The 25000-nt window shown below is 45.2% G+C and overlaps 1 protein-coding gene across 1 annotated transcript in view; it reads left to right on the plus strand.

Moving 5' to 3' along the window:
- The window catches only part of LOC110531342 (GRB2-associated-binding protein 1), a 56837-nt gene that overhangs the window by 22862 nt on the left and 8975 nt on the right, over positions 1-25000 (plus strand). The window contains exons 4-9 of the mRNA XM_036989229.1: positions 9790-9961; positions 11038-11451; positions 11853-12115; positions 12337-12458; positions 20698-21202; positions 22616-22711. Of these exons, the coding sequence (XP_036845124.1) occupies positions 9790-9961; positions 11038-11451; positions 11853-12115; positions 12337-12458; positions 20698-21202; positions 22616-22711 (1572 nt within the window). The remainder of the gene's footprint in view (positions 1-9789; positions 9962-11037; positions 11452-11852; positions 12116-12336; positions 12459-20697; positions 21203-22615; positions 22712-25000) is intronic.

Here is a 25000-nt window from a genome sequence, read left to right on the forward strand (position 1 = left end):
GGAAGGGGAAAAGGGGAAGAGGGAAGAGGGGAAGTGGGAAGAGGGGAAGTGGGGAAAAGGGGAAGTGGGAAGAGGGGAAGAGGGAAAGTGGGAAGAGGGGAAATGGGAAAGGGGGAAAGTGGGAAGAGGGGAAGGGGAAAAGGGGAAGAGGGAAGAGGGGAAGAGGGAAAAGGGGAAGTGGGAAAGGGGGAAGTGGGAAGAGGGGAAGAGGGGAAAAGGGGAATAGGGGAAGTGGGAAGAGGGGAAGAGGGGAAAAGGGGAATAGGGGAAGTGGGAAGAGGGGAAGAGGGAAAGGGGGAAGTGGGAAGAGGGGAAAAGGGGAAGAGGGGAAGAGGGGAAAAGGGGAAAAGGGGAAGTGGGAAGACATTTCCCTCCGTCTACTTCCTTCCTTATGTGATCAGTCAGATATAGTAGGCAGGTGTCAGTGGAACGGGATTTCCTGAAGCCAAATTGGAGCTCATATGTAAGGAAATTTTAACTGGCAATCTGCTTGAACATAATCTTTTCCATAACCTTCGATAAAGCAACACGGGATTGAGAGTTAGGACGATAGTTTCCATGATCTAACTTGTTCCTTTTTTTTATATATATATATATATAATGGAATGACCCTTGCAAGTTTTAGTTGACTGGGAAAACACCCTAGTTCAATAGACAAGATTCACAATGTGAGTTACACAGGAGGTGATAATTACTGCAGCATCCTTTAGAAAATCTGTCAGGGATGTTGTCAAGGCCCGTTGCTATGGAACGGTCAAGTTCTTTCAGCATCTCTAGCACAGTTCGACTCAGACACCTTTTCAAATGAAAAAAATAATCTACTCGATTCCCCTGCTGTTGAGTGAAACCCCCCCCCATAGCAACCTGATTGACTAGGTAACTTGCTAACTAATGTATTAGCTATAGTTGTAAAAATAGCTATTCAGACTGTCTGCAACCATGGTCTTGTCTGATGTAACCTTTCCTCCAATGTCCAAGCTGAGACTGAGAGCTTTGGTCTATAATCTGTTACTGTTACCTAACAGAATCAGACACTTATATAATTTGCTCAGATTGTTTCTATTTGCAACTATTTTGTCATTGAAATATTCTTTCTTGGCCTTCTGTATCATCCTATTGACCTCATTTCTTAACTTCTTATAGTCTATAAATATATAATCTACCCTGGATTTCCTAAACTCCAGAAAGTATTCATTTTCTACGCTTAATTGCCTTTTAAATTGTATAATTTATCCATGACTCTGTTTCTAATCTTTTTCATTGGAGCCTACTTATCTACAGCAAGTAAAAACAATGATTTTAAATGGTCCCAGGCATTTTCCACTTCACTGCATTTCAATACAGCAGACCAGTACAGCAGACCAGTACAGCAGACCAGTACAGCAGACCAGTACAGCAGACCAGTACAGCAGACCAGTACAGCAGACCAGTACAGCAGACCTGTACAGCAGACCAGTACAGCAGACCAGTACAGCAGACCAGTACAGCAGACCAGTCTAATTTGCTCAGACAATGAACAAAAAATAGCTGCACTATAATTCTTCATAGACCAAATTTTTTTTAAATTAAATTATGATAATTAAAAAACTATTTTCTGAACCTTCCTACTACAGAAAATGATGGAATGATCACTGAGTCCATAGTTTACAACCCCACTGTTTGTAAACACAAGGTCCATGATGGTTTGGGTAGAAGGACAAGCCCTGTTGGGCTCATTAATCAGTTAGTATAAAGCAAATCAATGATGGTTTGGGTAGAAGGACAAGCCCTGTTGGGCTCATTAATCAGTTAGTATAAAGCAAATCAATGATGGTTTGGGTAGAAGGACAAGCCCTGTTGGGCTCATTAATCAGTTAGTATAAAGCAAATCAATGATGGTTTGGGTAGAAGGACAAGCCCTGTTGGGCTCATTAATCAGTTAGTATAAAGCAAATCAATGATGGTTTGGGTAGAAGGACAAGCCCTGTTGGGCTCATTAATCAGTTAGTATAAAGCAAATCAATGATGGTTTGGGTAGAAGGACAAGCCCTGTTGGGCTCATTAATCAGTTAGTATAAAGCAAATCAATGATGGTTTGGGTAGAAGGACAAGCCCTGTTGGGCTCATTAATTAATCAGTTAGTATAAAGCAAATCAATGACAGAAAAAAATTCTTAAGAGCTTTTTAAAAGTAGCATGGCCCTTTTAGAGTATATGTGTGTATTAAAATTTACCAGTAAATAAAATCCTCTGATTGACCAAAGTCTGTACAGTTGGAACCTCCAACAATTCTGCAAACTTGTACTGGTCTGGTGGTCTATAATAGATTCCTATAATAGGTTTACATTTTCGTAAATAAAATGTCCACCCACACAGCTTCAATCTCGTCATAAATCGGATCTATAGTTGTACCCAATATCTGATCTTACATAAGTGCAAACTCTTCCGCCTTTGCGATTGCGGTCTTTTCCAATTAATTTATCATTTTCAAATTCAATCTCTGCGGGGTTTTGTTTTTAATCTAACTATCCAACCAGGTTTCGGTAAAGCAAAACACTCCAGTTACTAGACAGTAGACACATTTCCTCAATCTGGGGAGACTTCTAACGTTGAGATGAAGGAGGTGTCGTCCTCTCATGGAAAGCACATTTCCTCAATCTGGGGAGACTTCTAACGTTGAGATGAAGGAGGTGTCGTCCTCTCATGGAAAGCACATTTCCTCAATCTGGGGAGACTTCTAACGTTGAGATGAAGGATGTGTCGTCCTCTCATGGAAAGCACATTTCCTCAATCTGGGGAGACTTCTAACGTTGAGATGAAGGATGTGTCGTCCTCTCATGGAAAGCACATTTCCTCAATCTGGGGAGACTTCTAACGTTGAGATGAAGGATGTGTCGTCCTCTCATGGAAAGCACATTTCCTCAATTTGGGGAGACTTCTAACGTTGAGATGAAGGATGTGTCGTCCTCTCATGGAAAGCACATTTCCTCAATTTGGGGAGACTTCTAACGTTGAGATGAAGGATGTGTCGTCCTCTCATGGAAAGCACATTTCCTCAATCTGGGGAGACTTCTAACGTTGAGATGAAGGATGTGTCGTCCTCTCATGGAAAGCACATTTCCTCAATCTGGGGAGACTTCTAACGTTGAGATGAAGGATGTGTCGTCCTCTCATGGAAAACACATTTTTGTGTTTTGTTTTGAGTCAAGTTCTCCTCCTCCTGTTGGAACTGTCAGCTGAAAATTGTTCACTTGATGATGGAGTGTTGACTCCATGCAGTTCAAATCGCCGCAATGAAACTCCTTCCAGGATTCACGCTGGCATTTTAGAGAGATGGTCGTTGCTCCTTCCCTTCTGACCTTCTCTATTATAGCGAATGGATTTATCGCTAGAAAACGTGCTAATATGAACACATATTAACACATATTAACACATATTAACACATATCAACACATTTAAACAATATTTACACATATCAACACACATTAACACATATTAACACATATCAACACACATTAACACATATTAACACATATCAACACACATTAACACATGTTAACACATGTTAACACACATTTTTTTTTTAATTTTATTTCACCTTTATTTAACCAGGTAGGCTAGTTGAGAACAAGTTCTCATTTGCAACTGCGACCTGGCCAAGATAAGGCATAGCAGTGTGAACAGACAACACAGAGTTACACATGGAGTAAACAATTAACAAGTCAATAACACAGTAGAAAAAAAGGGGAGTCTATATACATTGTGTGCAAAAGGCATGAGGAGGTAGGAGAATAATTACAATTTAGCAGATTAACACTGGAGTGATAAATTATCAGCTGGTTATGTACAGGTAGAGATATTGGTGTGCAAAAGAGCAGAAAAATAAAAATAAATAAATAAAAACAGTATGGGGATGAGGTAGGTGAAAATGGGTGGGCTATTTACCAATAGACTATGTACAGCTGCAGCGATCGGTTAGCTGCTCAGATAGCAGATGTTTGAAGTTGGTGAGGGAGATAAAAGTCTCCAACTTCAGCGATTTTTGCAATTCGTTCCAGTCACAGGCAGCAGAGAACTGGAACGAAAGGCGGCCAAATGAGGTGTTGGCTTTAGGGATGATCAGTGAGATACACCTGCTGGAGCGCGTGCTACGGATGGGTGTTGCCACATTAACACATATCAACACATATTAACACATATTAACACATATCAACACATATAAACACATGTTAACACATATGCACACATATTAACACATATTAACACATGTTAACACATATTAACACATGTTAACACATATTAACACATATTAACACACATTAACACATATTAACACATATTAACACATATTAACACACATTAACACACGTTAACACATATTAACACATATTAACACATATTAACACATGTTAACACATATCAACACATATTAACACAGATTAACACATATTAACACATGTTAACACATATCAACACATATTAACACATATCAACACATATTAACACAGATTAACACATATATGCATGTACACATACAGAACCAGTCACAAGTTTGGACACACCTACTCATTCAACGTTTTTTCTATATTTCCACTATTTTATTCATTGTAGAATAAAAGTGAAGACAACAAAATTATGAAATAACACATATGGAATCATGTAGTAACCAAAAAAGTGTTAAACATAAAATGAATATATTTTATATTTGAGATTCTTCAAAGTAGCCACCCTTTGCCTTGATGACAGCTTTGCACACTCTTGGCATTCTCTCAACCAGCTTCATGAGGAATGCGTTTCCAACAGTCTTGAAGGAGTTCCCACATATGCTGAGCACTTGTTGGCTGCTTTTCCTTCACTCTGAGGTCCAACTCATCCAAAACCATCTCAATTGGTTTGAGGTCAGGTGATTGTGGAGGTCAGGTCATCTGATGCAGCACTCCATCACTCTCCTTCTTGGTCAAATAGCCCTTACACAGCCTGGAGGTGTATTGGGTCATTGTCCTGTTGAAAAACAAATTATAGTCCCACTAAGCGCAAACCAGATGGGATGGCGTATCGCTGCAGAATGCTGTGGTAGCCATGCTGGTTAAGTGTGCCTTGAATTCTACATAAATCACAGACAGTGTTACCAGCAAAGCACTCCCACACCACCACCTCCTCCTCCATGCTTCACGGTGGGAACCACACATGCAGAGATCATCCATTCCCCTACTCTGCATCTCACAAAGACACAGTGGTTGGAACCAAAAATCGCACATTTAGACTCATCAGACCAAAGGACAGATTTCCACCAGTCTAATAATGTCCATTGCTTGTGTTTCTTGTCCCAAGCAAGTCTCTTCTAATTGGTGTCCTTTAGTAGTGGTTTCTTTGCAGCAATTCAACCTGGAAGGCCCGATTCATGCAGTCTCATCTGAACAGTTGTTGTTGAGGTGTGTCTGATTTGTTTAACACTTTTTTGGTTACTACATGATTTAAGAGAAAGGTTCACCCATTTTGAATGTTATATTGTGTTTGTGCATCTTTGAGCGATGTTCTATCGTTTCCTGGGGGGTCATTTCATGTTTAATCTCTGAGCTATTGCCATAAAAGCAGGCAGAAATCCATCCGGTTTGACGTAGCATTGCGATAAAGCACCTGTCACTAGACTGGAAGTTAATGGGAACACGAGTTTTAAATCGCGAAAACTTCTATCATGTATGTCAGATTTCAATACTGGTCGACGTCTTAACGCGGGAGGTTGTCTTCTCATTGATCATATTTTAGCGATATTCCTACTTCTACAAATGTTTGCTGTAGCTATCTAGGCAGCAAGCCCATAGATAGAGCGTTGCATTGTGGGTTTTGTAGTCGACTTGATCTGCAACAGATTTCCACAACGTTATTACGTGTGTGTGTGTGTGTGTGTGTGTGTGTGTGTGTGTGTGTGTGTGTGTGTGTGTGTGTGTGTGTGTGTGTGTTCATGTTTTCAGTAGTCTTTTGATAAGGCAGTATAATAGCTCTGGAAAAACCAAGGCTGTCTGAGAGGGAAACAGACTGAGTTTACTAAGGTGAGAATGATGGTGAGAATGATGATGACAACTAAATGGGCTCCATGACTGGTGCAGTGGTCTAAGACACTCAGTGCAAGAGGCGTCACTGCAGTACCTGGTTCGAATCCAGGCTGTATCACATCTGGCTGTGATTGGTAGTCCCATAGGGCGGCGCACAATTGACCCAGCGTCGTCTGGGTTTGGACGGGGTAGGCCGTCGCTGTAAATGAGAATTTGTTCTTAACTGGCTTGCCTAGTTAAAAAAAGAGGACTGTATCCAACCCCAATAACTACCGTGGGACATACAGCAACCTTGTACATTTCCTTAGTGAAAACAATATACTGAGCAAATGTCAAATTGGCTTTTTACCAAATTATCGTACGACATACTCATTCTGTCCAAGATATTTATTAACAATCCAAAAGGGGGTGAAACAGATCAGGGCGTGACAATTGCTGCACGTCTGAAGTTCACAAAAGAGCACCTGGATGTTCCAAAAATATTCTGTGGACAGATTAAATTAAAGTTTAATTGTTTGGAAGGAAGGAACACACAACACTAAGTGTGGAGAGAAAAAAGGCACAGCACACCAACATCAGAACCTCATCCCAACTATAAAGTATGGTGGAGGGAGCATCATGGTTTGGGGCTGCTTTGCTGCCTTAGGGCCTGGACAGCTAGCTACAACAGGACAGCGACCCAAAACACAGAAGCAAATCAACAACAGAATGACTTCAACAGAAGAAAATACGCATTCTGGAGTGGCCCAGTCAGAGTCCTGACCTCAAACCGATTGGTTAAAGCAGGTAGCCTAGTGGTTAGAGCAGGTAGCCTAGTGGTTAGAGACAGGTAGCCTAGTGGTTAGAGCAGGTAGCCTAGTGGTTAGAGCAGGTAGCCTAGTGGTTAGAGCAGGTAGCCTAGTGGTTGGAGCAGGTAGCCTAGTGGTTAGAGCAGGTAGCCTAGTGGTTAGAGGCAGGTAGCCTAGTGGTTAGAGCAGGTAGCCTAGTGGTTAGAGCCTAGTGGTTAGAGCAGGTAGCCTAGTGGTTAGAGCAGGTAGCCTAGTGGTTGGAGCCTAGTGGTTAGAGCAGGTAGCCTAGTGGTTAGAGCCTAGTGGTTAGAGCAGGTAGCCTAGTGGTTAGAGCAGGTAGCCTAGTGGTTAGAGACAGGTAGCCTAGTGGTTAGAGCAGGTAGCCTAGTGGTTAGAGCAGGTAGCCTAGTGGTTAGAGCAGGTAGCCTAGTGGTTAGAGCAGGTAGCCTAGTGGTTAGAGGCAGGTAGCCTAGTGGTTAGAGCAGGTAGCCTAGTGGTTAGAGCCTAGTGGTTAGAGCAGGTAGCCTAGTGGTTAGAGCAGGTAGCCTAGTGGTTGGAGCCTAGTGGTTAGAGCAGGTAGCCTAGTGGTTAGAGCCTAGTGGTTAGAGCAGGTAGCCTAGTGGTTAGAGCAGGTAGCCTAGTGGTTGGAGCCTAGTGGTTAGAGCAGGTAGCCTAGTGGTTAGAGCCTAGTGGTTAGAGCAGGTAGCCTAGTGGTTAGAGCCTAGTGGTTAGAGCAGGTAGCCTAGTGGTTGGAGCCTAGTGGTTAGAGCAGGTAGCCTAGTGGTTGGAGCCTAGTGGTTAGAGCAGGTAACCTAGTGGTTAGAGAAGGTAGCCTAGTGGTTGGAGCCTAGTGGTTAGAGCAGGTAACCTAGTGGTTAGAGGCAAGTAGCCTAGTGGTTAGAGCAGGTAGCCTAGTGGTTAGAGGCAGGTAGACTAGTGGTTAGAGCAGGTAACCTAGTGGTTAGAGGCAGGTAGCCTAGTGGTTAGAGCAGGTAACCTAGTGGTTAGAGGCAGGTAGCCTAGTGATTAGAGCAGGTAGCCTAGTGGTTAGAGCAGGTAGCCTAGTGGTTGGAGCCTAGTGGTTAGAGCAGGTAACCTAGTGGTTAGAGGCAGGTAGCCTAGTGGTTAGAGGCAGGTAGCCTAGTGGTTAGAGCAGATATCCTAGTGGTTAGAGCAGGTAGCCTAGTGGTTAGAGGCAGGTAGCCTAGTGGTTAGAGCAGGTAGCCTAGTGGTTAGAGCCTAGTGGTTAGAGCAGGTAGCCTAGTGGTTAGAGCCTAGTGGTTAGAGCAGGTAGCCTAGTGGTTGGAGCCTAGTGGTTAGAGCAGGTAGCCTAGTGGTTAGAGCAGGTAGCCTAGTGGTTAGAGCCTAGTGGTTAGAGCAGGTAGCCTAGTGGTTGGAGCCTAGTGGTTAGAGCAGGTAGCCTAGTGGTTGGAGCCTAGTGGTTAGAGCAGGTAACCTAGTGGTTAGAGAAGGTAGCCTAGTGGTTGGAGCCTAGTGGTTAGAGCAGGTAACCTAGTGGTTAGAGGCAGGTAGCCTAGTGGTTAGAGCAGGTAGCCTAGTGGTTAGAGGCAGGTAGCCTAGTGGTTAGAGCAGGTAACCTAGTGGTTAGAGGCAGGTAGCCTAGTGGTTAGAGCAGGTAACCTAGTGGTTAGAGGCAGGTAGCCTAGTGATTAGAGCAGGTAGCCAGTGGTTAGAGCAGGTAGCCTAGTGGTTGGAGCCTAGTGGTTAGAGCAGGTAACCTAGTGGTTAGAGGCAGGTAGCATAGTGGTTAGAGGCAGGTAGCCTAGTGGTTAGAGCAGATATCCTAGTGGTTAGAGCCTAGTGGTTAGAGCAGGTAGCCTAGTGGTTAGAGCAGGTAGCCTAGTGGTTAGAGCAGGTACCCTAGTGGTTAGAGCCTAGTGGTTAGAGCAGGTTGCCTAGTGGTTAGAGCCTAGTGGTTAGAGCAGGTAGCCTAGTGGTTAGAGCAGGTAGCTTAGTGGTTAGAACAGCTAGCCTAGTGGTTAGAGCCTAGTGGTTAGAGCAGGTAGCCTAGTGGTTAGAGCAGGTAGCCTAGTGGTTAGAGCAGGTACCCTAGTGGTTAGAGCCTAGTGGTTAGAGCAGGTAGCCTAGTGGTTAGAGCCTAGTGGTTAGAGCAAGTAGCCTAGTGGTTGGAGCCTAGTGGTTAGAGCAGGTAGCCTAGTGGTTATAGCAGGTAGCCTAGTGGTTAGAGCCTAGTGGTTAGAGCAGGTAGCCTAGTGGTTGGAGCCGAGTGGTTAGAGCCTAGTGGTTAGAGCAGGTAGCCTAGTGGTTAGAGCAGGTAGCCTAGTGGTTAGAGCAGCTAGCCTAGTGGTTAGAGCAGGTAGCTTAGTGGTTAGAGCTTAGTGATTAGAGACAGGTAGCCTAGTGGTTAGAGCAGGTAGCCTAGTGATTAGAGCAGGTAGCCTAGTGGTTAGAGCAGGTAGCCTAGTGGTTAGAGATAGGTAGCTTAGTGGTTAGAGCAGGTAGCCTACAGGTAGTTACAGAGACTCTAGAGTAAACAGAGACTAAACTAAACAGAGTTTTCAGAGACTCTAGAGTAAACAGAGACTAAACTAAACAGAGTTTTCAGAGACTCTAGAGTAAATAGAGACTAAACTAAACAGAGTTTCCAGAGACTCTAGAGTAAACAGAAACTAAACAGAGTTTTCAGAGTAGAACTATGCACTGCTGTTACATGGACACAGTGCCACCAGAAGTATCTGTAGGGCTGTTCAGTGTCGGTCCTGGAGGACCCAAACACGTCTGGTTTTCATCATCTCTTTCTAATAAGGGACTCATTTATACCTGGGACACCAGGTGAGTGAAATTAAATACCAGGTTGAAACAACAACAAAAAAAACTGAAGTTTTTTTTCAGACCACCAGGACCGACATTGAACATCTCTGGTATAAGGGTAGAGTCCAGATTAGAGGCAAAAACATAAAAACCCTCCAGCCATCTTTACTCTTTCAGATAGACCCACCGTCACCGCCCAAACCCCTACAGTCACAGTCACCACAGGCCACGCCCCCGTCTCCACGTCGACCACCGTCATGGCCCCGCCTCACCTGGAATCAGTTAGCAGTCAGGAGGACGGAACAGAGTACCTGTGGCTGTCACACTGCCAGAGCAAGACACCACACAGGTACACACACACACACCTGTACACACACACACACAGACAGACCGAAGCACGCACACACCACAGGAGGTTGGTGGCACCTTAATTTGGGGAGGACGGAATCAGTGGAATGGTATCAAATACATCAAACACGTGGTTTCCATGGTTTCCAGGTGTTTAATGCCATTCCATTCGCTACGTTACGGACATTATTATGATGCTCCTCCCCTCAGCAGCCTCCTGTGACACACACATACAAATACACACACACACACACACACACACACACACACACATAGAGATACACACGCACATACACACACACAGATACACACACATATATACACACATACACACACACGCACATACACACATACAAATACACACACACACACATAGAGATACACACGCACATATACACACACAGATACACACACATATATACACACATACACACACACGCACATACACACATACAAATACACACACACACACATAGAGATACACACGCACATATACACACACAGATACACACACATATATACACACATACACACACACGCACATACACACATACAAATACACACACACACACACATAGAGATACACACGCACATACACACATACACACATACAGATAGACACACACACACACACATACAGATACAAACACATATATACACACACATACAGATAGACACACACACACACATAGAGATACACACGCACATACACAGATACACACACATATATACACACACATACACACACACGCACATACACACATACAGATAGACACACACACACACACACATAGAGATACACATGCACATACACACACATATATACACACACACGCACATACACACATACAGATAGACACACACACACACATTGAGATACACATGCACATACACACACACATACACACATACAGATACACAAACACACATACAGATACACACACACACAGGTCACTTGTCAGAAGAGAGTTATCAAAATCATGTTGATAATGTCTTGTCTTGTTACAGAATTACTTAATTTCAAAATAAAAGTGTTTCAGAATAATAGTCCTCCTGGTTTGTATTTCTCTGTTTCAGGCCTCCAGGTAGTTCCTACCACTCCACCTCCTCTGACTCAACAGACTACAATGAAAACACTCTCCCATCCTACTGGCCTCCTCCCTCTTCTTCCTCCTCCTCTTCCTCCTCCCTCGCTAAAGGCCTCCCCCATCACCCCGGCACCGGCCCCTGGGCCGTCACCACGGAGACCAACACTTTTAGCCAATCGCAGGACAGCGTGTTAACCCCTGAACTCCATAGGGGCTGGACTAGGGGTCACCCGTCCCCCCACCCGAGAAAACACTCCCTCCAGCTGCAGGCTGTGTCTCTCCCTCCCATCTGTCATGACATGGTCTTCAGCACAGGGATAAGCACTATAAACACTAAATCACACCGTTTTAATTCTAATAGCAACACAACTTACCAGGTACCCTCCTCTACTCCTACCGCAAGGTGAGCACTTATTGTTTTGTGTTTTTCTTTTTTTAAACTAGCAACTATTCTAACAGTCTGTTTACTGTTTACGCGTATTGTTTGTTTGCTCTTATCCAGAGCTTCTTAAAAATAGAGCATCTAACATCTTTATGTATTTAGTGAGATGTCTGTGATTGATTTTATTGATTGTTCATTTGTTGCTAATTAGTCTCTCTGTCTCTCTCTCTCCCTCTCTGTCTCCCTCTCTGTCTCTCTCTCTCTCTCTCTCTCTCTCTCTCTCTCTCTCTCTCTCTCTCTCTCTCCCTCTCTCCCTCTCTCCCTCTCTCCCTCTCTCACTCTCTCCCTCCCTCCCTCCGTCCCTCCGTCCCTCCGTCCGTCCGTCCGTCCGTCCGTCCATCCATCCATCCATCCACCCCCAGCTCACCCACACCAGGTCGGGAGGACTCCTCCACCCCTCCACCACGCCCCCCCAAGCCCCTGGTCTCTGCCCCAGCCGAGGTGTCTTCTCTGGCCACTCTGTCGGCCTCACTCCAACGGTCTGCTTCGGAACCAGAGAGGAGCTATGGAGGAGGAAGAGGTAGAGGTAGAGGAGGAGAAGGACAGGGAGGAAGGGGACAAAGAGGCAACAATCCCAGAGCACCTCGTTGTAACACTATAGCTACCTCAGGCTATACGCACACAGGTGAGAGACACACACAGGTGAGAGACACACACAGGTGAGAGACACACACAGGTGAGAGACACACACACACACACACACACACACACACACACAGGTGAGAGACACACACAGGTGAGAGACACACACAGGTGAGAGACACACACAGGTGAGAGACACACACACACAGATACAGAAACACCACACAATCACGCTATGTCTGATGTGTGTGTGTGTGTTTACAGGCACAGGTTCCCAGCAGAGCTATGCTGTACCAAGGTCCTTTTCTGACCAGACCAGAGCCAGCATGTCTGACCAGACCAGAGCCAGCATGTTTGAGTTTAGCGACAGCTTCAACAGCTACTTTGTGAGTACATTGGCAGTTTTACATTTTTTATAACTATCAATGAAAAAGATATGTTACTATTATAGACCAACAAAGGGTTCCTAGCTAGCTACTAGGATACTAAAAGATTTGCTCAGTGCGACAATAGCAGGCTTTTCGTTGAAGCTCAGTGTTAAATTAACATTTCCTTATCATCATAACTAAGCGAATATGACAACAACGTCGATGAAAATGTACTAATCACCTTGATTGGAAATACACAACACACTCCCTGCTTCTCATCATGAGCCATCGGGCTGTTACCGAGAGCCACATACCAGATGTTGAACAGGGTTCAAATTTTATCCCCGACCTAGCTGAATATCTAGGCATCGGACAAGTAGGAGACTGCAGCTGAATATCTAGGCATTGGATAAGTAGGAGACTACAGCTGAATATCTAGGCATCGGACAAGTAGGAGACTACAGCTGAATATCTAGGCATCGGACAAGTAGGAGACCACAGCTGAATATCTAGGCATCGGACAAGTAGGAGACTACAGCTGAATATCTAGGCATCGGACAAGTAGGAGACTACAGCTGAATATCTAGGCATCGGACAAGTAGGAGACTACAGCTGAATATCTAGGCATCGGACAAGTAGGAGACTACAGCTGAATATCTAGGCATCGGACAAGTAGGAGTCTACAGCTGAATATCTAGGCATCGGACAAGTAGGAAACTACAGCTGAATATCTAGGCATCGGACAAGTAGGAGACTACAGCTGAATATCTAGGCATCGGACAAGTAGGAGTCTAAAGCTGAATATCTAGGCATCGGACAAGTAGGAGATAACTGCTGAATATCTAGGCATCGGACAAGTAGGAGAATACAGCTGAATATCTAGGCATCGGACAAGTAGGAGACTACAGCTGAATATCTAGGCATCGGACAAGTAGGAGACTACAGCTGAATATCTAGGCATCGGACAAGTAGGAGACTACAGCTGAATATCTAGGCATCGGACAAGTAGGAGACTACAGCTGAATATCTAGGCATCGGACAAGTAGGAGACTACAGCTGAATATCTAGGCATCGGACAAGTAGGAGTCTACAGCGGAATATCTAGGCATCGGACAAGTAGGAAACTACAGCTGAATATCTAGGCATCGGACAAGTAGGAGACTACAGCTGAATATCTAGGCATCGGACAAGTAGGAGACTAAAGCTGAATATCTAGGCATCGCACAAGTAGGAGATAACTGCTGAATATCTAGGCATCGGACAAGTAGGAGACTACAGCTGAATATCTAGGCATCGGACAAGTAGGAGACTACAGCTGAATATCTAGGCATCGGACAAGTAGGAGACTACAGCTGAATATCTAGGCATCGGACAAGTAGGAGACTACAGCTGAATATCTAGGCATCGGACAAGTAGGAGACTACAGCTGAATATCTAGGCATCGGACAAGTAGGAGACCACAGCTGAATATCTAGGCATCGGACAAGTAGGAGCCTACAACTGAATATCTAGGCATCGGACAAGTAGAAGACTACAGCTGAATATCTAGGCATCGGACAAGTAGGAGCCTACAGCTGAATATCTAGTCATCGGACAAGTAGGAGACCACAGCTGAATATCTAGGCATCGGACAAGTAGGAGACTACAGCTGAATATCTAGGCATCGGACAAGTAGGAGCCTACAGCTGAATATCTAGGCATCGGACAAGTAGGAGACTACAGCTGAATATCTAGGCATCGGACAAGTAGGAGACTACAGCTGAATATCTAGGCATCGGACAAGTAGGAGACTACAGCTGAATATCTAGGCATCGGACAAGTAGGAGCCTACAGCTGAATATCTAGTCATCGGACATTATCACTCTCACATGTATATAAAGAAACAATACCTTTTTGTAGCATTTCTGACAATGCACATGTATTTTTTAACCACTCAACTCAAGAGATCTAACACCGGGTCAAGCAACTCGGTTGCTCGACAACAACACAGCTGCACCAGGCTGACCAATCATAAGAAGTGGATGAGAACCAACCTAGGCTACTGTAGATACAAAAAGGGTTCCAATGGGAAGAACCCTTTTGGGTTCCATGTAGAACCCTATGTGGAAAGGGTTCTACATGGAACCCGAAAGGGTTCTACCTGAAACCAAAAAGGGTTCTACAAAAGGTTCTCCTATGTGGACAGCCGAAGAACCCTTTTTGGTTCTAGATAGCACCTTTTTTTCTAAGATTGTAGCTAGCTAAATGGTGGAATTCAAGCTGAGGTTAATCAAAAATGCACAAATATATTTTGATTAGCTATGTGGCTAGCATCAGTCAGCTGAAATCTAGCTAGCTAACGAACAGGCATAGAATGGTAGATATCTATATTTGATTTTGAAAGGTTTTTACACAAATTACTTCAGCCATTAGCTAGCTAGCTAGGGCCAGACAACAACAGCTGACCTCGACACAGAAGCTAGCTTACGTTAACTCTCGTTCCAAATGCCGTTCCTACATTTTTGTTCTCTCCACAAAACTAACACCAAACTTTGGGCAAATTGTCACACTGTTACCTTACAATACATGCAATAGGCTTTTGCAATACTAGCTAGCTACTCCATAGTCCAAGCTACGGTAAGAGCTAGCCACAGGTGTGTGCAATCTACAAAGTACACTCAAACTGTTGTGATTAGAATGCTTATTTAGAATGTCCGGTTACATTTGACGCAACAGTTAGCGTTTGAGCTAGCCACACCTTTTTTCACAGTCGCCATTTTGGACAAACACAGTCGCCATTTTGAACAAACACAGTCGCCATTTTGAACAAACACGGTCCACTCTGAGCCATTCAGTGTTGTTGTTTATGTATGTAGCTAGTGAGCTAAGCTGTAGCATTTAACAATGTCTCTCAAAAGAAGCCAACTCACAAATCCGGAAATTCTGGATATTTTTTTTTACAATTCTGACAATGAGTCTGAGTTTGAAAGTTAGAAATCAGATTCTGACAGTGACAGAGATTAGCTGCCCCCCAAAGCTTATAGCCATTTGAGAACCCTGAATCTGAGGACCCTTTGCCCACTGACGAAGTCCCAGGTCCCTTTGAAGATGCTGGTGGTGATGGAGGCAGACCAACAGTGGATGAAGTACGGGGTGGTCTGTGGTAGCTGGAAGGCCGCCAGCCATTTCATCCTTCCTGGCCCTGCTGTTTGCTTTGATGAGTCCCAGTAGGGAATGCAACACCCCTTGCCATTTCCCTCTGAGGCAGAGTGCTTCAATCTGTCTCTGACAGAGGAGTTGGTGGGAGACATAGTGGAGGAGACCAATCACTATGCCTTGAAGCTACAGGAGAAGAGAGAGCCAGGAGTAGGGGGGGGGCACAACCACAATTAGTGAAATGTATACCTTCCTGGTGACAGTCCTTCTCATGGGGAGAGTAAAGAAGAACTTCCTGAGAGAATACCGGAGCACAGATGCTATGTTTGCAACTCCCTTCTTTGCAACTACACTATATGCATGTATAATTTAGAATTTTATAATTCATCCATTGTTTTCTGACAGGATGCTGTGTTGATGACCCCGTCAACAAGGCTACTGCTCCTGCCAGCCTAAATGACCCGTTACTCAAAATAAGAAATGGTCTTAACAGCCTGACATCAGCATCTGATCGGGTCTTATGTATTGATGAGTCCCTGATGTCCCTGATGTCCCTGATGTCCCTGATGTCTCTGATGTCTCTGATGTCTCTGATGTCTCTGATGTCTCTGATGTCCCTGATGTCCCTGATGTCCCTGATGTCTCTGATGTCCCTGATGTCTCTGATGTCTCTGATGTCCCTGATGTCTCTGATGTCCCTGATGTCCCTGATGTCCCTGATGTCCCTGATGTCTCTGATGTCCCTGATGTATCTGATGTCCCTGATGTCTCTGATGTCTGTGATGTCCTTGATGTCCGTCAATATATTCCCTCCAAAAAAGGCATAGGTTTTGGGGTCAAGGTCTTTGTCATGTGCAACGTGAAGACAGGATTTGTCCGGGACATTATAGTTTCCACCACTGACATCCAGCATTATGAGGGGCTTGGGGCGTCCGGGTCCGTGGTGATGACCATGCTGGCTCCTCATCTCAGCAAGGGACACACTTTGTATGTGTGGACAATTGATGCAAAAGTCCCACACTTTTCCAGCATCTGATCTCCAACAGTCCAGTCGAACAGGAAGGGGATGTCGGAAGCAGGAACAGGAAGATGCAGAAGGGGGGGGGGGAGTTCAAGGAGAACGGTCAACAGCTGGCAGTAAAGTGGCATGACAACGAGACGTCCCATTGCCTCTCCACTCCCTCATCCTACCCATTGCCTCATCACCCTCTCCACTCCCTCATCACCCTCATCACCCTCAGTCACCCTCACTCCCTCATCCTACCCACTCCCTCATCACCCTCTCCACTCCCTCATCACCCTCATCACCCTCTCCACTCCCTCATCACCCACATCACCCTCTCCACTCCCTCGTCACCCTCATCACCCTCTCCACTCCCTCATCACCCTCTCCACTCCCTCAGTCACCCTCACTCCCTCATCCTACCCTCAGTCACCCTCACTCCCTCATCCTACCCACTCCCTCATCACCCTCTCCACTCCCTCATCACCCACATCACCCTCTCCACTCCCTCGTCACCCTCATCACCCTCTCCACTCCCTCATCACCCTCTCCACTCCCTCAGTCTCCCTCACTCCCTCATCCTACCCACTCCCTCATCACCCCTAGAGATATTTGGAACTCAGACATGAAAAGTTTAATTCAAAAGTGTGTTGATCAACAGTGCCAAACTAACAACTTTGCCATTTCACCGTCTTGACTGTATTTACAGCACCCGGCACCCATCTAGCTGGACTGGCCCTTGTGTTCCATATTTGTCAATAACTAGGCCATTCCAGTGGCTAATGCCCCCCCCCCCCCCCGCCCAATACCGGATTATATAAATGTATAGAATAGATAACTCTGCAACACTTTAGGCTAGAGACAAGCTTTAAAAGGCACGAGAAAGACCAAGCTCTAGGATACATGGGGACATCTTTATTTCCATTTGAGTCACTCAGCAGACACACTTTTGCCAGAGAGACTTACAGTGAAGTGCGTACGCGTTCCCTGTGGGAATCGAACCCACAACTCTGCCATCGAAAATCACCGTACTCTACCGACTGAGCCAGTCTCTGTGGTTCATTTATACGACCTTGAAAAGTCAATGACTTTAAAAAAATATATATTTTTTCTTTCACTTTGCTTTCGATGGGAATTGAGTCTTACTGTATTTTACAATGTAAAACTGTTGCAATTAATTGAGCTTCTTCTTCCGTCTGAAAACTGCAGACAACTACTTTTTGACCGTTCTATATTTTACAAGTACCTAAAATAAACAGTTCAAAATGTATTTTAGCTATTAGAGGGCAGCAGCCAGCAGACCAGGATTCAAACCAGCAACCCTTGGTAGTTATGTAAGCACACCAGCTGTGCCATTAAGACACAGCAGACCTCTTGGCAGAGGACAAATTTAAGGTTACAAATGAACACTGCCAATTACATACGTTGAGTGGTGAAAAAAAAAAAAAAAAACAGGCTTTGCATGTGGAAATGTTATCTGTGGCACCTTTAAGATACGATATCACCTTCTGGTGTAATTAAAAACATCAAACTACGTTTTAAGTGAGAAGTAGGGATCGGTCTGAAGCAGAAAAAGAAAGGAGATTCCTACGAGCACCACAATGTCTACTCCGTCAATGCTCTACCAATTTTCCAGCACACAGCTTTGACCTACGACGGGCTATGTATGTGTGCATGCAGGTTGCTTAGGATTTAAACTTTCTAAAACATTCCTACTCTTCAGAGGAAAATTTACAGACACACACACAGTTTTTCCACATTTTATTGTGTTACAGCCTGAATTTAAATTGGATTCCATTGAGATTTTGGGTCACTGACCTACACATAATAATTCATGTTTACAAATTATTTAAATATGAAAAGCTGAAATGTCTTGAGTCAATAAGTATTCAACCCCTTTGTTATGGCAAGCCTAAATAAGTTCAGGAGTAAAAATTTGCAAAACAAGTTGCATGGACTCACTCTGTGTTCAATAATAGTGTTTAACATGATGTTATTAATGACATCCTCATCTCTGTACCCCCCACACATACAATTATCTGTAAAGGTCCCTCAGTAGAGCAGGGAATTTCAAACACAGATTCAACCACAAAGACCAGGGAGGTTTTCCACTGCCTCGTGAAGAAGGGCACCTATTGGTAGGCAGACATTGAATATCCCTTTGATCATGGTGAAGTTATTAATTACACTTTGGATGGCGCATCAATACACCCAGTCACTACAAAGATACTGGTGTCCTTCCTAACTCAGTTGCCGGAGAGGAAGGAAACCGCTCAGGGATTTCACCATGAGGCCAATGGTGACTTTAAAACAATTACAGAGTTTAATGGCTGTGATAGGTAGAAAACCGAGGATAGATCAACAACATTGTAGTTACTCCACAATACTAACCTAAATGACAGAGGGAAAAGAAGGAAACCTGTACAGAATAAAAATATTCCAAAACCTGCATCCTGTTTACTAACCTTTTTATTTTTTTCTTTCACCCATTTTCGTTCCAATCTCATCGCAGCAACTCCCGTACAGACTCGGGAGAGGCGCCGCCCCATGGGTCTCCCAGTCGCGGCCAGCTGCGACAGTGCCTGGACTTGAACCAAGTTCTCTAGTGGAACAACTAAATGATTTAATGACAGAGAAGCCTGTAAAGAATATAAAATATTACAAAACATGCATCCTGTTTTGCAACAAGGCACTAAACTAAAACTGCAAAACATGTGATAAAGAAAATAACTTTATGTCCTGAATACAAAGTGTTATGTTTTTAGGGGCAAATCCAACACAACACATCACTGAGTAAAACTCTCCATATGTACAAGCATGGTGGTGGCTGCATCATGTTATGGGTATGCTTGACATTGGCAAGGACTGGGGAGTTTTTCAGGATAAAAAAAGAAGCGGAACGGCGTTAAAAGCACAGGCGTTATCCTAGAGGAAAACCTAGTTCAGTCTGCTTTCAAACAAACATGGAGACAAATTCAACTTTCAGCAGGACAATAACCTTATACACTGGAGTTGCTTACCAAGATGACATTGAATATTCATGAGTGGCCTAGTTACAGTTTTGACGTACAGTGGCTTGAAAATCTACGGCAAGACAAGAAAAAATGGCTGTCTAGCAATGATCAAACACCCAACTTGACAGAGCTTGACGAATGTTTTAGAGAATAATGTGGAAATATTGTACAATCCAGGTGTGCAAAGCTCTTAAAGACTTAAACCAGAAAGACTCACAGCTTTAATCATCGTTGCCTAAGGTGATTCTAACGTGTGTCGACTCAGGGGTTTGAATGTTTTATGACATTTGATATTTCTTTAATTAATTTTCAATACATTTACAAACATTTCTAAAAAACATGTTTTCACTTTGTCATTATTATAGATATGATAGCGATAAAAGAGGTATGTATGCACTACCTTTCAAAAGTTTGGGGTCATTTATAAATGTCTTTGTTTTTGAAAGAAAATCTTTTTTTTTTTGTCCATTAAAATAACATCAAATTGATCAGAAATACAGTGTAGACATTGTTAATGTTGTAAATGACAATTGAAGCTAGAAACGGCTGATTTTTAATGGAATATCTACATAGGCGAACAGAGGGCCATTATCAGCAACCATCACTCCTGTGTTCCATTGGTACGTTGTGTTAGCTAATCCAAGTTTATCGTTTTTAAAAGGCTAATTGATCATTAGAAAACCCTTATGCAATTATGTTAGCACAGCTGAAAACTGTTGTTCTGATTAAAGAAGCAATAAAACTGGCCTTCTTTAGACTAGTTGAGTATCTGGAGCATCAGCATTTGGGGGTTCGATTACAGGCTAAAAATGTCCAGAAACAAAGCATTTTCTTCTGAAACTCGTCAGTCTTTTCGTTCTGAGAAATGAAGGCTATTCCATGCGAGAAATTGCCACGAAATTGAAGATCTGGTACAACGCTCGGGAGCCCTAGGTATTGTGGTGCTGGAAAACCTTGGTAGAGCATGGGTGGAATAGCCATTGTGGTGCTTAAGAGAATCTTCTTTAGTTTTCAGCTTCAGACCAATGCCTACTTCTCACTTAAAATAGTTCACCTTTCTCATCGGTCTCTCTCTCTCCCCCTCTCTCTCTGCCCCCCACACCAGATGAATAAAGGCATGGTACCATTAGGTGGAATGTGTCCGGGAAAGGGAGATATCGATGAGAACTATGTTCCCATGAACGCTACCGACACCTCCCTCGTCTCCCTACCTCCTCCCTCCTTCCCCGACCCCACCTCCCTCATCTCCCTACCTCCCCCCTCCTTCCCCGACCCCACCTCCCTCATCTCCCTTCCTCCCCCCTCCTTCCCCGACCCCACCACCCTCGTCTCCCTACCTCCCCCCTCCTTCCCCGACCCCACCTCCCTCGTCTCCCTACCTCCCCACTCCTGCCCCGACCCCACCTCCCAGGACCCTAACTATGTCACTATGACCCCATGCCCTGGAGAATTGCCTTCTCTGGGGAGACAGGTACCCCCGCCTGCACACCTGGTGTTCCGCTCCTCCCCCCACAACCCCCACACACGCCCCTCTCGCAGACACACCACTGGGGGAGGAGGGGGAGACACCCAACCACCACCCATTCACCGCAACCTCAAACCCCGGAAAGGTAAGTGTTTATGTATGGAAGGGTGTCCATGTCTGCTTACCATCATGTGTTTATGTACAGCATATGCAGCAGCCAGTGGCTGATAGTCTGCTGTACAGGCTGTTAGTCTGCTGTACAGGCTGCTAGTCTGCTGTACAGGCTGTTAGTCTGCTGTACAGGCTGATAGTCTGCTGTACAGGCTGTTAGTCTGCTGTACAGGCTGCTAGTCTGCTGTACAGGCTGTTAGTCTGCTGTACAGGCTGTTAGTCTGCTCTGCTGTACAGGCTGTTAGTCTGCTGTACAGGCTGATAGTCTGCTGTACAGGCTGCTAGTCTGCTGTACAGGCTGCTAGTCTGCTGTACAGGCTGTTAGTCTGCTGTACAGGCTGATAGTCTGCTGTACAGGCTGCTAGTCTGCTGTACAGGCTGTTAGTCTGCTGTACAGGCTGCTAGTCTGCTGTACAGGCTGTTAGTCTGCTCTGCTGTACAGGCTGTTAGTCTGCTGTACAGGCTGCTAGTCTGCTGTACAGGCTGCTAGTCTGCTGTACAGGCTGCTAGTCTGCTGTACAGGCTGCTAGTCTGCTGTACAGGCTGATAGTCTGCTGTACAGGCTGCTAGTCTGCTGTACAGGCTGCTAGTCTGCTGTACAGGCTGTTAGTCTGCTCTGCTGTACAGGCTGTTAGTCTGCTGTACAGGCTGATAGTCTGCTGTACAGGCTGTTAGTCTGCTGTGCAGGCTGATAGTCTGCTCTGCTGTACAGGCTGATAGTCTGCTCTGCTGTACAGGCTGTTAGTCTGCTGTACAGGCTGTTAGTCTGCTGTACAGGCTGATAGTCTGCTGTACAGGCTGTTAGTCTGCTGTGCAGGCTGATAGTCTGCTCTGCTGTACAGGCTGATAGTCTGCTCTGCTGTACAGGCTGTTAGTCTGCTGTACAGGCTGTTAGTCTGCTGTACAGGCTGATAGTCTGCTGTGCAGGCTGATAGTCTGCTCTGCTGTACAGGCTGTTAGTCTGCTGTACAGGCTGTTAGTCTGCTGTGCAGGCTGTTTGGACTGGTCTTGGTTTGGTCGTTCTCCATTTTGCATTAAAGGTGTTTACTGCTTTGGGGTTCCGTGGTGTTTTAGTGTGTGTGTGAATCAACGTTGCTTTATTGTGCTGCTTCACAGCTGTAACCTACAGTCTTCCTCCCGGTCTTTTTTGGTGGGAAGCCATGTGTTCTGATGTCACTGTTGTCATTAGGCACTTCTGATCGCTGATGAAGGTGTCGTGCTCTGGGGGTGATGTCATAGGGTCAAAGGTCATCTGTCCAGTGGTGTTTGGCTCGGGCTTCAACGGGCTGCTGCTTCTATGTTTGTTTGGTCTTATGTCTGATGGACACTGATGTACATGAAATCAAAATCTGTACATCTAGACATTGTTTTATGTTGAACGAATCAGGTTTCAGCCCCATGTCCCTCCACCCAAAACCCCTGGGCTTGGAGAGAACTGACTCACAGACTGTTGGAGAGTTCACACGGGCAAGGAGACGTCGGGGTATGTACTAGCCACACGACAGGGCTATAGCAGTGACATAAGGAAATGTCAATTCATATGTAGTGGTGTTGTTGTACAGTGTTTGTGGGGACTCGTGTGTGTGTGTGTGTATGTGTGTGTGTGTGTGTGTGTGTGTGTGTGTGTATGTGTGTGTGTGTGTGTGTGTGTGTGTGTGTGTGTGTGTGTGTGTGTGTGTGTGTGTGTGTGTGTGTGTGTGTGTGTGTGTGTGTATTGTTCCCAGGTGAAGAAACGTATTGCTAGTCACGGTTGAATCATGAGGTTGATCTGTGTTCTGTCATCCATTATAATAGTATGTATTGAGTGCCTCTCCTTGGTCCTGCATACACTGCACTACGTCTATCCTTCTTCCTCTCTCTCTCTTCCTCTTCCTCTCTCTCCCTTCCTCTCCCTCTCTCTCCCTTCCTCTCTTCCTCCTTCCCTCCCTCTCACCGTCTCTCCCTCTCCTTCCCTCTCTTCCTCCCACTCTCTCCCTCCTTCTCCTTCTCACCGTCTCTCCCTCTCCTTCCCTATTTTCCTCCCACCCTCCCTCCTTCTCCCTCCCTCCTGCTCACTGTCTCTTCCTCTCCTTCCCTCTCTCCCTCTCTTCCTCTCCTTCCCTCTCTCCCTACCTCTCCCTCTCTTCCTCCTTCTCCATCCCTCCCACTACCCCTTCTCTCTTTGTTACTCCCATCCTAGTATGATGTAGTGACTGGGTCTCCCTGGTCCACACTAGTGTTGAATAATGTAGCTAATGTAATGTTCCTGGGTTAGCTAGCATGACTAATGATCCTGAGTTAGCTAGCAGGGCTAATGTCCCTGAGTTAGCTAGCAGGACTAATGTCCCTGAGTTAGCTAGCAGGACTAATGTCCCTGAGTTAGCTAGCATGACTAATGATCCTGAGTTAGCTAGCAGGGCTAATGTCCCTGAGTTAGCTAGCAGGACTAATGTCCCTGAGTTAGCTAGCAGGACTAATGTCCCTGAGTTAGCTAGCATTACTAATGATCCTGAGTTAGCTAGCAGGGCTAATGTCCCTGAGTTAGCTAGCAGGACTAATGTCCCTGAGTTAGCTAGCATTACTAATGTCCCTGAGTTAGCTAGCAGGACTAATGTCCCTGAGTTAGCTAACTGCTGTTTACTGAAGTCCACTATCATCTCTTTTGTTTTGTTGACGTTGAGTGAGAGGTTATTTTCCTGACACCACACTCCGAGTGCCCTCACTTCCTCCCTGTAGGCTGTCTCGTCATTGTTGGTAATCAAGCCCACCACTGTAGTGTCGTCTGCAAACTTGATGATTGAGTTGGAGGCGTGCATGGCCACGCAGTCGTGGGTGAACAGGGAGTACAGGAGAGGGCTGAGAATGTTGAGGATCAGCGGGGTAGAGATGTTGTTTCCTACCTTCACCACCTGGGGGCGGCCCGTCAGAAAGTCCAGGACCCAGTTGCACAGGGTGGGGTTGAGACCCAGTGCCTCGAGCTTCATGATGAGTTTTGAAGGGTACTATGGTGTTGAATGCTGAGCTGTCGTCAATGAACAGCATTCTTACATAGGTATTCCTCTTGTCCAGATGGGTTAGGGCAGTGTGCAGTGTGGTGGCGATTGCATCGTCTGTGGACCTATTGGGGCGGTAAGCAAATTGGAGAGGGTCTAGGGTGTCAGGTAGGGTGGAGGTGATATGGTCCTTGACTAGTCTCTCAAAGCATTTCATGATGAGAGGAAGTGAGTGCAATGGGGTGGTAGTCATTTAGTTCAGTTACCTTAGCTTTCTTGGGAACAGGAACAATGGTGGCCCTCTTGAAGCATGTGGGAACAGCAGACTGGGATAAGGATTGATTGAATATGTCCGTAAACACACCAGCCAGCTGGTCTGCGTATGCTCTGTGGACGCGGCTGGGGGATGCCGTCTGGGCCTGCAGCCTTGCGAGGGTTAACACGTTTAAATGTTTTACTCACATCGGCCACAGAGAAAGAGAGCCCACAGTCTGTGGCTTCGGGCCGTGTCCGAGGCACCGTATTGTCTTCAAAGCGAGCAAAGAAGTTGTTTAATTTGTCTGGAAGCAAGACGTCGATGTCCGCGACGGGGCTGGTTTTCGTTTTGAAGTCCGTGATTGACTGTAGACTCTGCCACATACGTCTCGTGTTTGAGCCGTTGAATTGCGACTCTACTTTGTCTCTATACTGAATACCTTACGGAGGGAATAACAATACTATTTGTATTTGGCCATGTTTCGCAGTCACCTTGCCATGATTTAAATGCAGTGTTACGTGCTTTCAGATTTGCACGAATGCTG

Source organism: Oncorhynchus mykiss, chromosome 9, assembly GCF_013265735.2.
Source record: "Oncorhynchus mykiss isolate Arlee chromosome 9, USDA_OmykA_1.1, whole genome shotgun sequence".
Classification (NCBI taxonomy): Eukaryota; Metazoa; Chordata; class Actinopteri; order Salmoniformes; family Salmonidae; genus Oncorhynchus; species Oncorhynchus mykiss.